The 13,157-nt window shown below is 40.1% G+C and overlaps 1 protein-coding gene across 1 annotated transcript in view; it reads left to right on the top strand.

Moving 5' to 3' along the window:
- Positions 1–364: 364 nt before the first annotated feature.
- LOC113019580 (protein NLRC3-like) overlaps positions 365–13,157 on the top strand; it is a 30,420-nt gene continuing 17,627 nt past the window's right edge. The window contains exons 1-6 of the mRNA XM_080296194.1: positions 365–596; positions 3,611–5,405; positions 7,711–7,884; positions 8,144–8,230; positions 10,056–10,229; positions 12,758–12,931. Of these exons, the coding sequence (XP_080152320.1) occupies positions 365–596; positions 3,611–5,405; positions 7,711–7,884; positions 8,144–8,230; positions 10,056–10,229; positions 12,758–12,931 (2,636 nt within the window). The remainder of the gene's footprint in view (positions 597–3,610; positions 5,406–7,710; positions 7,885–8,143; positions 8,231–10,055; positions 10,230–12,757; positions 12,932–13,157) is intronic.

Below are 13,157 nucleotides of genomic sequence, written 5' to 3'. Positions count from 1 at the left end.
CACTCTGGGAGAAGCAAGCGGAGGCAATATTTGATGATATGCGGCAGAAGATCACTCTAGCCAGCCACAGAAACAGGAGTGCAGACAATAGTTCAGAATTGGCTAAATAAAACCAAAACAAATCCAAAGCCCCAACGAGGTGAGGCAGAACAACAGGAGCAAAACAGCAACACAGTTCACAATAAATGAAACTGGAAACACGACAGCAGCTTCACTGAGGAGGAGCCCTGAAACAGTGACTAGGCAGGTGTCTCCCATAATTCAGATTAAACATGTAATCTGCTGTGAACTATAGTAAATAAGTTAAAAAAAAATAGATGAGATGAAACCGTGATTCACATATTCTCATGTTTTACAGTCAGAGATGGAGAAGCCCTCACCAGTGCAGCTGCTTGAAATGTTGAAGAAACTGGGAGAGGAGGAGCTGAAGCTTTTCCACTTTTACCTGCAGTATGAACCTGGAGGTGACTTCACCAAAATCTATAAGAGCCTGCTGGAGAACGCAGACAGACTGAAAACAGTAGAAGTGATGGTGCAGGCGTATTCAGACCACGTGATCGAGGTGGCGAGGTCGATTTTAAAGAAGATGAATGCAGGTCAGTCAGAGGAAAGAGAAACAAACACCCACGGTATGCAGACACAGATATGCAAACACGGTATGCAGACATGACATCGTCACAATTTATTTTATGAAGTAGGGGTGTGCAATATAAACGATATACGATAGAAGCGATATAAATTTGGCCAACGATAGAGATTTTGACTATATAGCGCATGTTGATGATGTCATCAAGCTGCGTCTGTTTTGGTTGAAAGCATCGCAGCGGCTACAACCATTATCATCTGCAAATTATGGCGGGCGACAGTTATAGCAAAGAGATGAAACACTTTTGAAATATGTGGAAAGCCAAAAACTGCGCTTCTTCCATAACATTGATTCAATAATGTTGAATTCTCTCGCAGCTGCTCTGTTCCCATGTTGTTGCAGTATATTAATAACTAACCTCGTATTGTGGATGAATGATCTCAGTTGTTCTCCTGACTGAAGTTTGGCCCGTGTATAGCATCCTGCTATGCGATTGCATTTGTCCCTGACCACCAGAGTCCCTCACGTTAACTTTTATCGAGTGGAGAAAAAAAAGTTAGCGTTCATCCTCCAGCTTCACTGTGCTAATGTTATGCTAACATAGCTGTGTCACAAGCAATCACGTAGCACAACATTATATACCAGCTAGCCAAACTTCAGTAACCCTACAAACGCCACTGCTGTTTAGTTTTCTGTCTTCATTTATGTTGGAAGTGATAGCAGAGCTGTACGTTTGAATTACTTTCAAAAATCTCTGAGTCAGAACATGGTATGTCATGTTTAGTTACTGTTAACTTGTAACTCCGTTAAATTTAATAAATTCTGTTTCCATGGATGCCTGGATGTAAAACTTAATTGTTACACCTGCTAAAGCAGCAACGCTGATGATTTTATTAAAAATCAAAGAATTTACACCGTCTTTAACTCTCAGTGTTCGTTTGACTTTGGGACCTGAAGCGGACGGAGTTTTGCAACCAGATTACTCCGCAAAGCTCCTCACTACGGCAGGAAGCAGTGCGGCTCACCAAAGTTCTACTAAAACATTTTTTAACAGATTTCTGCACGCCCAAATCGGTTCGAGGTCAGTGAGCACAACCAGAATTCATACATAAGGCACACTCTCGATTTTTGAGAAAATTAATGGATTTTTAGTGTGCCTTATAGTGTGGAAAATACGCTATAAAGAAGAAAAGAATATATTGCAATATATATCGTTACCGCACGTGATTCCAATTATATGGATTTCAGGCCATATCGCCTAGCTCTATTATGAAGGTATTAAACAGTTTTAGTCTGACTTTTTAATTTTGCGCCTCTCTAATCAGGTTCTTTTAGTACAAATGTTATATTTACATTATTTTGAAGTGAAGCAGGTTTTCATTTTTAAAGAGACCAGTTCATAATTCAAGAGACACTTTCCTCCAACAGGAAGTCCGTCAGCCCAGGAAGTTTCATCGCGTTTATCAGAAGGTAAGAATTTAGTTGTTTGTTCCTGTGGTGTGAAACTATTTTGTGCAACTTTTTTGTATTTACAGTTTTGAGGGATAAGCCTCTTAAATTTCTCTAGAAATATATGTTAAAAAAACAAAAACAATTTAAAAAAAATTTTGTAGTTTATTGCACTTTTTTGCAATTTATGTAATTACTATGCACTTAATGCAGACATATTACAATTTGGGCTATAATGGTTGTATTGATGTATATCAACTTGAAATGTTCCCAAAAATGGCAAGTTTACTCAGTTAACTAAGAAACAATTTTCTTTGGAGTGATGTGTGCTTCTCATTATGATGATTTTGCTTTACTCATAGAAGTTACAGTATGTAATACTGTACAATAGATTAATGGGCCAGCCAGCCGTGCACAGGCTTCAGAACTTGCCTCTGAATCTTCTGGTTTAAAATATTTCTTTAACATTAAATCATCCAGTGCCACTTGTCAGTATTTCCAAAGCTGCACAGCAAAACCAATCACATTAGAACCCTGACCTTCTTTGGGCTCCACATCCACACAGTCAAAACCAAGTCTTTTCCATGAGCAGGAATTTTTCTCCCAGTGCAGAGAGCTGCCTGCGAGTGTGTAAAACTGTAACAGTGCATGTAAAGCAGACACTCAAAAGTGCATGAGTTCTACTTTGTGTACATATCTAATTTTGTTTTTTTTATGACATAAATATAATTACATAAAGACATCACAGCTGTGGCTTTGGGACAACTCTGCAAATGTTCTAGAGTAACTCACTGAGAGTCTGAGAGGATTTGCAAAGAAGAATAGTAGAAAATCTCCATCATTCTCAAAAAGATTTGAGACTGCAATTACAAAAATTTCTGTTCTTTAACGAGGGGACTAAGTCATTTCAATGACTATAGCATCAGGCTGCAACATAAGAAAAGTGAAAAAAGTGAAGGGGGGATATGGATACCATCTGAGCCTACTCTATATGATTGTTCTTCAGCAGTGTAGAACACAATCTCAAATTCTATGACATTTCTACCTGTATATTTACTGAATGAGAACAAGAAGTGACTAACAACTTCACACCTTGAGTCAGAGAGTGTCAGGCTGAGACAGCTGAAACATGGGTATGCTTATCTGAAGGTCAAGCTTAGCTAGCACACCCCGAAATTCTTAAAAAAATAAATGATATACTACAAATTTCCCACTGATTAAGCAGAATGTACTTTACAAAATGTAAAAAAAAAAAAAAAAACCTATGTAAAGGATTAATTACTAAATGATCAGACCACTTTCATCAAATCACTGGGGTCCTTTGAATTTTGGAGTTTTCTCTATATTATTGTAGTCTTTACTTCACAATATAAAGCACATTGGGGTGTCTGTTCTTGCAATTTAATGTTAAATAAATTAAAATGATTAAAAATAGAAGTTTTTGGACCATAGTTCAAAAAGTCCTAAATATCTGATGAGATCTAAACAAAAGTTACCAAGAGGCAAATAAATGAAGTTATTCACACTACATAAACCGCAATTGGCCAATCATATCATCTTCTGTTTCAAATTCAGAGGCTCTTCAAAACTGTCAGCTTAAATTCAAGTCTAACCTGGTAGAGCAGTTCCAGTGTGTGTTTGAGGGCATCGCTAAAGCAGGAAACCCAACCCTTCTGAATCAGATCTACACAGAGCTCTACATCACAGAGGGAGGGACTGCAGAGGTCAATAATGAACATGAGGTCATACAGATTGAAACAGCATCCAGGAAACCAGACAGACCAGAAACAACAATAAGACAAGAAGACATCTTTAAAGCCTCATCTGAAAGAAATAAACCAATCAGAACAGTGCTGACAAAGGGAGTGGCTGGCATTGGGAAAACAGTCTTAACACAGAAATACACCCTGGACTGGGCTGAAGACAAAGCCAACCAGGACATCCAGTTCATATTTCCATTCACTTTCAGAGAGCTGAATGTGCTGAAAGAGGAAAAGTTCAGCTTGGTGGGACTTGTTCATCACTTCTTTACTGAAACCAAAGAAGCAGGAATCTGCAGCTTTGAAGACTTCCAGGTTGTGTTCATCTTTGATGGTCTGGATGAGTGTCGACCTCCTCTGGACTTCCACAAAACTACAATCCTAACTGACCCTAGAAAGTCCACCTCAGTGGATGCGCTGCTGATAAACCTCATCAGGGGGAAACTGCTTCCCTCTGCTCGCCTCTGGATAACCACACGACCTGCAGCAGCCAATCAGATCCATCCACAGTGTGTTGGCAGAGTGACAGAGATCAGAGGGTTCATTGACCCACAGAAGGAGGAGTACTTCAGGAAGAGATTCAGAGATGAGGAGCAGGCCAGCAGGATCATCTCCCACATCAAGACATCACGAAGCCTCCACATCATGTGCCACATCCCAGTCTTCTGCTGGATCACTGCTACAGTTCTGGAGGATGTGCTGGAAACCAGAGAGGGAGGACAGCTGCCCAAGACCCTGACTGAGATGTACATCCACTTCCTGGTGGTTCAGGCCAAAGTGAAGAAGGTCAAGTATGATGGAGGAGCCGAGACAGATCCACACTGGAGTCCAGAGAGCAGGAAGATGATTGAGTCTCTGGGAAAACTGGCTTTTGATCAGCTGCAGAAAGGAAACCTGATCTTCTATGAATCTGACCTGACAGAGTGTGGCATCGATATCAGAGCAGCCTCAGTGTACTCAGGAGTGTTCACACAGATCTTTAAAGAAGAGAGAGGATTGTACCAGGACAAGGTGTTCTGCTTCATCCATCTGAGTGTTCAGGAGTTTCTGGCTGCTCTTCATGTCCATCTGACCTTCATCAACTCTGGACTCAATCTGCTGGAAGATGAACAAACAACCTCCCTGAAGTCTGAAATGAAAGAATATTCAGAGAAACACTTCTACCAGACTGCTGTGAACAAGGCCTTACAGAGTCCAAATGGACACCTGGACTTGTTCCTCCGCTTCCTCCTGGGTCTTTCACTGCAGACCAGTCAAACTCTTCTACGAGGTCTGCTGACACAGACAGGAAGTAACTCACAGTCCAATAAGAAAACAGTCCAGTACATCAAGGAGAAGCTCAGTGAGAATCTGTCTGCAGAGAAAAGCATCAATCTGTTCCACTGTCTGAATGAACTGAATGACTGTTCTCTAGTGGAGGAGATCCAACAGCGCATGAGTACAGGACTTCTCTCCGCAAATTATCTGTCTCCTGCTCAGTGGTCAGCTCTGGTCTTCATCTTACTGTCATCAGAAGAAGATCTGGATGTGTTTGACCTGAAGAAATACTCTGCTTCAGAGGAGGCTCTTCTGAGGCTGCTGCCAGTGGTCAAAGCCTCCAACCAAGCTCTGTAAGTAAATATGTGATCATAGCTTTAGTTTTGAAATGTTGATTCTACTTAACAAAAAAATCAGGTTAGCAATTAACAAATCCAAAAACTGTGATGGGTTCTGCAGCATTCAAAATCTTTTTAAAAATTGTATTATAAATGACATTATAAATGATCAATTTCAGAAAGCAAAGACGTTCCACTTATGTCAGCATTTCAGCTCATCGCCTTTACATCCATCTTTTAACATGAACACTGTTTTATTCAATTATTCTTATAAGTACGCTGATACTCACATTAAACAACTAGAATTACGCTGTTGTTAGAATTGTGCCCTCCACTATTATGTCTTGATGGATTCTCGATCATCCAGAAAATTAAATCTCCAAAAGTTTATTCTGTTCATCTGGACGTAGCGTTTTCAGTGGGAGAAACATTTCGTCATTCATCCAAGTGACTTTTTCAGTCTCAGCTTACTGCAGGTTTCCGCTGTGTTAGTGGGGATGGTGTTCGCTCTTTGTTGTAGCGTCCTAATGACACCCAGTTTGTGCTCCAGTGGATGATGAGAGTCAAACCTTAAATACTGATCCGTATGTGTAGGTTTACGGTACACGTCAGCTTTTAGATGTCCCCCATTACTGATGGAAATCTCACAGTCTAAGAAGGCCAACCTGCCGCTTTTCATATCCTCCCTGGTGAATTTGATATGTCAGTCCACCCTGAGCCACGGTCACTCCTGTGGCTCAGGGGGTTGGGAAGCGTATCTGTAACCGGAAGGTCACCGGTTCAATCCCCGGGCTCTCTGTCCTGGTCGTTGTGTCCTTGGGCAAGACACTTTACCCTACCGCCTACTGGTGTTGGCCAGAGGGGCTGATGGTGCGATATGGCAGCCTCACTTCTGTCAGTCTGCCCCAGGGCAGCTGTGGCTACAACCGTAGCTTACCTCCACCAGTGTGTGAATGAATAGTGGCATTGTAAAGCGCTTTGGGTGCCTTGAAAAGCGCTATATAAATCCAATCCATTATTATTATTATTATTAATGTGATCCGTGAATTGCGGAAAATCCTGAGATTTGATTTTTCACCCAGGTGTCATCCACATATCTGAATCAATGGCTTGGTGGTGTTCCAGGGTAGGATAGCAAAGCCCTCTTTTCCACTTCTTCCAAGTACAAATTGGCCATGATGAGTGAAACTGGGGAGCCCATGGCACACCCATGTTTCTGCCTGTAGAACTGACCCTTGTATGTTAAGTAGTTGGAATGAAGACACAGCTCCAAAAGCAAACACACTTGAACGAAGCTGAGAGTGATCCTGTTGCTGAGGTTGGTGTCATCCTGTAATCTCTTACAGACTACCTCCAACTTTTCCGTGATTGGGATGCAAGTAAAGTGAAGTGATGTGGTGTTCAGAGCTGCACACCAGCGGGTTGAGGATCGAAGCCAGAAATTTGGGAGATGTTATAGGTGAGTGAGTTGATCATGCAGACAATCGATCTTAAAGGTGCACCCTGTTTATGTATTTTTGGTAAACCATACTGACTCTCTATACTCATGGCCATTGATCAGTGGTCTTTGATCGGTGCGTTTTGTCAGTGGTTGTTGATCAATGGTCATGAGAATTTGCATAATTAAGATTAAGGAACTGACCTCCCAGCCCATTGTTCCCTCAGTGGCCTGGTTTTAGTCATTATGCAAACGTACGGTTTATAAGATTGGGGAAACCTGCAGTCAGCTGAGACTGAAGAAGTCACTTGGATGAGTGACAAAATGTTTCTCCCACTGAAAATGCTACGTCCAGATGAACAGAATCAACTTTTGAAGACCTCCGCTATTATATTTCACAGTCAGGAATCAGAAGATCTTGCTTGCATCCAGGGGCCAGAAATTATTTCTTCTACGAGACTTAAAGTTTGTATTCAAAATTTTATAAGCAGAGGGTGGAGGAGATGGAGCTCATAAAGATGGAATGCTTCCTGAAACAAGCATATTATAAAAAAAGGTTCAGTATGTGACAAGTACGGATAATGTTGAGTTGCATCGACCAACAGTTATGACAGACATTAGAATTAGGAAGTGACCAAAAAGTATTGTAATACATACTGGTATACTTTTATTACTAAATCTACAAGCCTGTCATTAAATTACATTCCAATAAAGGGTTGTAGTTATGCTTGTATTAAGAAAAGTTAAAGGGTTTTCTTCCATTTAACACTTATATTTAGAAATTTTTAATTAACCATGTCTTGTAGTGCCCTCCAGTATATTTATTTTTCTTTTCAAGGTTGAACAAATGTCACAAATGTCATCTTTTGTTCTTTTATTTAGGCTGAGTGTCTGTAAACTGTCAGAAGAAAGTTGTCAAGCTCTGTCCTCAGTTCTCAGCTCCCAGTCTTCTAGTTTGAGAGAGCTGGACCTGAGTATCAACAGCCTAAATCATTCAGGCGTGAAGCTTCTGTCTGCAGCAATAGAGAGTCCACATTGTAAACTGAATACTCTCAGGTCAGATCAGTTATACTCAGTTTTTGTTATTGTTTTTCTTTTGTTTTCAACTGATAAAATTAAACAGTTAAAAACTTGTAGCCCATAAATTTTTAATCACATTGTAATATGTCTTAGTAAAACTGTTGCATTTTTAACCTGTTTAACCCCAGACATTAGAGATTCTCTAAAAGACATTGCTAAACATAGTAGCTCCTCACTACACCCTTATTACAGTTTAACATGAGTGTTGTTTAATTGTTCATGTTTTCCTTTTCAGACTGAGTCTCTGTAACCTCTCAGAGATGAGCTGTGAAACGTTTTCTGCTGGATTGAAGAATCTAAACTGCAAGCTGTCTACTCTGAGGTCAGATAAAGAGGTTTTCAGAATTAACCAATTAAAGTTCATTCATTTCTTGATGTACAAGTAGCTTGCAAAAGTATTCAGCCCCCTTGAACGTATTGACATTTTGTCACATTACAGCCACAAACAGGAATCAATTTTATTTGAATTACATGTGAAAGACCAATACAAAGAGGTGTACACGTGAGAAGTGGAACGAAAATCATACATGATTCCAAACATTTTTTACAAATAAAATACTAAAAAGTGGGGTGTGTGTAATTATTCAGCCCCCTGAGTCAATACTTTGTAGAACCACCTTTTGCTCCAATTACAGCTGCCAGTCTTTTAGGGTCTGTCTCTACCAGCCTTGCACATCTAGAGACTGAAATTCTGGCCCATTCTTCTTTGCAAAACAGCTCCAGCTCAGTCAGATTAGATGGGCAGTGTTTGTGAACAGCAGTTTTCAAATCTTGCCATAGATTCACAGAGTCACCACGGGCCTCTTGGCTGCAGTTCTGATCAGCGCTCTCCTTGTTAGGCCTGTGAGTTTAGGTGAACAGCCTTGTCTTGGTGGGTTTACAGTTGTGCCATACTCCTTCCATTTCTGATTGATTGCTTGAACAGTGCTCCATGGGATGTTCGCCTTGAGGTGACTTTTGTTGTGATTTGGCTCTATATAAATAAAATTGAGTAGAGGCTTGGGAAATCTTTTTGTAGCCTAAGCCTGCTTTAAATTTCTCAATAACTTTATCCCTGACCTGTCTGGTGTGTACTTTCCACTTCATGGTGTTGTTGCTCCCAATATTCTCTTAGACAACAACTTCTGAGGCCATCTTAGAGCAGCTGTATTTGTACTTATATTAGATTACATTAGCACTGACATTAGATTACACACAGGTGCACTCTATTTAGTCTTTGGCACTCATCAGGCAATGTCTATGGGCAACTGACTGCACTCAGTCCAAAGGGGGCTGAATAATTACGCACACCCCACTTTGCAGTTATTTATTTGTGTTACGAGTTCAAATATTGGGGATGGATACAAGAGGAAAAACCACAATAACAACACTGGTCCGGCCGGGTTAAGTCAAACGATGATTTTAATTATCACACGCGTGGGAGATGGACACTGATGCAGACAGCCTCAGATCTCAAAATGGTGGAGCATTGATCAAACTCTTATAGCCTCTGGTGCCCCCACCTTATCATAAAAGCCTAAACATTCACATGCTTTTCTCTCACACGGCGCCTAAGCTACGACCTTGGCTCCCTGTTTATCTGCTCCTGCTGAGATGGGGCAGAAAACTCCAGCATGTTCTCTTCTAATCAGACAAATAAGGCGATGACTTTCTGCGAACAGTATTTCTTATAACTCAGCAGTATAATGCATCCTAAACAATATCATTCATTCACACTAAATCAGCAGTCTAATGTAATGCAAATCAGTTTAACAAATGCAATAGTTATCAGCTTCTTCTAATTCAGGAGAATAATGCAAACTAAAACTACATAATAATTCACAATCTTTAATTAGGGGTCTAACATGGCATAAAATAATATCTAACATTTGTAAAAAAAAAAAAAAAAAAAAAAAAAAGAAAAGAATGGAATCATGTAGTGTGGAATTCCAATAAAATTGATTCATGTTTGTGGCTGTAATGTGAAAAAATGTGGAAAAGGGGGCCGAATACTTTTGCAAGTCACTAAAAAAGCCAGTTTTTGTTTCCTGAAGTATTATTGAAAAAAGGGTATTAAATTTTGATAATAGCTCCACACTGATTATAAGTTAACACCAGTGTTTGTTTGTTTTTTTGTTTTGTTTTTTGTTTTGTTTTTTCATTTTCAGAATGAGTCTTTGTAACCTCTCAGAGACAAGCTGTGAAACTCTTTCCTCAATTCTCACCTCCCAGTCCTCTATTCTGAGAGAGCTGGACCTGTGTAACACCAACCTGCAGGATTCAGGAGTCAAGCTTTTGTCTGTTGCAGTGGAGAGTCCACAATGTAACCTTGAAACTCTCAGGTCAAGAATCAAAGCTTTCCACAGATGATCATTTAAAATGTGATTTATTATTGTTGCACAAATATAAGAATTGTTAAGAGGTTTTTTTTTAATGTGTGACAGTTTTTATTTGTTTGTTTGGATTCCAAAAATTACTTCATGCACTAATAAACTTATATATAGTCATTTTGTGTACAAAAGATACCAATTTCCTTTTATACTGGTAGGCCGAACATGACCAAATTACATGTTGAGGTTTCTTTTGGGGTGGAGGAGTTTAAGTATCTCGGGGGCCTTCTTCACGAGTGGGGGTAGAAGGCAGCAGGAGCTCGACAGACGGATTGGTGCAGTGGCTGTACCGGTCTGTTATAGTGAAGAGTGAGCTGAATGTAAAAGCGAAGCTCTCAATTTACCAGTCGATCTATGTCCCTACCGTCGCCTATGGTAGCGAGCTGTGGGTAGTGACCGAAAGAACGAGATCGCGGATACAAGCAGCGGAAATGGGACCATTAACAAATGCAACCAAATTTGTTAATGGTCCGACTAAAATACTCCTAGGACGCACCGTTGCGACCAACTGTTTGAGTAAAAAAAGAAAAAAGAAAATTCTTCAACTCTGAAAGTCTCTGTGTGGTCAACGACACACATTACATTCCTATCGTGGTCTAAACCAATTACAGATAATCAGGGGCGGGACCTCTCTGATTGGATGTGGTCTAGTTGAAGTGCAGGTGGATAGAGAGAGGTGAGTAGCTTGAATAAAGAGATGAGGCTCAAAAACTTTTTCAACAACCACCAAACAGCAAATAAGAACAGATAAACGGATTCCACACTAAGACGTAAACACAGAGTGGACACGTCACCTCAGAATCAGGTTTCTCTTTCTCGTCTTTCTCACACGACTTCCCGTGCTGGACAAGCCGACGAAGCTGAAAGCCGACAGCTTACTGATTCTAAGGCGTCGGGTCTGAGCTTTGTGTTTACATCCAGCAAGAAAAGAAGATCGAAACTACACTTCACATTTGATAAATATCGTCATTAAACTACTCTTAATTTTGCTGTTTTGCTTCCACCACAAGAAAATAACACTTCATGCACAGCTCTCTGTCTCTGTGTATTTCACGAACAGTTTCTCATCTCAGATCTTAATTTTTGCATTATTCATTCGCTCATTACCCATCAGTCTACCATTGTTTACAGCGCTGTTGGTGACTTTCTTTCTTTTCTTTTTTTTTTCTTACTTAAGTGACCTCGGACAAAAATATACTGACAAAATGTAAACTTTTTTAAAATTACGTTAAATTGCAGAATATTTTTAAGGTTATCTGCTATAAAAAGCCAAGTCAGGAAAATCTTCATGTTCTGTGTTTTATCCTCAGTTTCTTTGACACAAAGGCATCTGCTGTGATGCTCACACCTCCTATAAAGTCTCACAAGTGTCAGTACTGATAAATGATCAGAATGATATTATTTCTGACTGTCTGAGGCAAAATTGAATCGAATCGAATGGATTGTGGAAATCAGTGATGATACCCAGCCCTAGTGAGTAGCCTAGGCCTGGCAGAAGTGGATGTAGCTGTGGGTAATAAGAAAAGATGAAAAGAACTATTGATAACTTTTTTGTTAAGTTAAGGCCTGATGGGGCCAAATGGACATTTTAAAAGACATAGTCCTTTCTTTAGTTTTATTCTGCACTTTATTACATCAGATTAATTAGAGGTTCAGTCACTCTGCCTTCTGTATTACTCCAATACATGACAACATGCCAAGGCTAGATGTACAGCGCAAATAATTCTGTTAAAGGTCTCCTCAGCGCTGGAAGGCAAGACATTCAAACAGCAGCTCTGTAGCTGTCAACCAACCATGCTCTTTACATCATGTCACATGGCTAATTTCCATTCTATTTCCTCTCTTAGCACAAAGAGTAATGGCTAAAAGTGTTTTTGTTGGGTCAGATCCAGTCGGCATGCACTTGGAGGGGTTAGAATACTCATAGAATACTCATTCTAAATTGTCCAAAGGTGGAGGTTTGTCTCTCTGAATCATCTCTTAGTTATGCTGCTATATGCTCAGGCTGTTGGTTGACCTCCCAAGATACTCTGCTTTCTTCTGCACTCCTCTCTTTTCATTTCTGATGCTTTTATGTGCCACTACTGCATGTCCTTAAACTTTTTCTTCTTTTTTCTTAGTTTGTGTTTTGTTCTTGTCTCACTGAGATCATCTCTTCTCTTTCCCCTCACCTGGCAACCAGTCATGGTAGATGCTCCTCCTGGAGCCTGTTCTAACTGGGATGCTCTTTGTGTCAATGGGAGTTCTTCCTTCCCACCGTCACCCAACGGTGATGCTGATCAGAGGATATAGTCTGATAGTTGGGGGTTTCTCTCTAATATTGTAGGCTGTTACCTTACACTGTTAAACAGCTGTTGTCTGTTGGGAATTCCACTTATAAATAAAGTTAAATTTAATGCATGTAAATGGATAGATGTTTTTGTATATGACAAACAGAAAATTATTGTTGACAGATGGATTGTTGTTTTGTGTGTCTGTAGTCTGTCAGGCTGTCTGATCACAAAGGAAGGCTGTACTTCTCTGGCCTTAGCTCTGAGCTCCAACCCCTCCCATCTGAGAGAGCTGGACCTGAGCTACAATCATCCAGGCCGCTTAGGAATGAAGCTGCTGTCGGCTGTACTGAAGGATCCATGCTGGAGACTGGACACTCTCAGGTATGGAGAGAATGTCTGATAGAGGAGGAAGAGCTGGAAACATTTCTCTGTCCTTCACTCACTTCCTGTTTGTTTCCTGCAGATGTGACATGAACAAATCAATAAGGCATACTAATGTAAGAGGTTTTCAGAGAGAAGTTTTCCAGGAAAAAGTTATGGATATCTCGGTATATTTAGTGTGGATTATATTAATTGTTCTATTCAGAGAGCAACAATTAATATTTAT

Source organism: Astatotilapia calliptera, chromosome 3 (assembly GCF_964374335.1).
Source record: "Astatotilapia calliptera chromosome 3, fAstCal68.1, whole genome shotgun sequence".
In the NCBI taxonomy this organism is placed as follows: domain Eukaryota; kingdom Metazoa; phylum Chordata; class Actinopteri; order Cichliformes; family Cichlidae; genus Astatotilapia; species Astatotilapia calliptera.
This window is presented reverse-complemented; position numbering and strand designations above follow the sequence as displayed.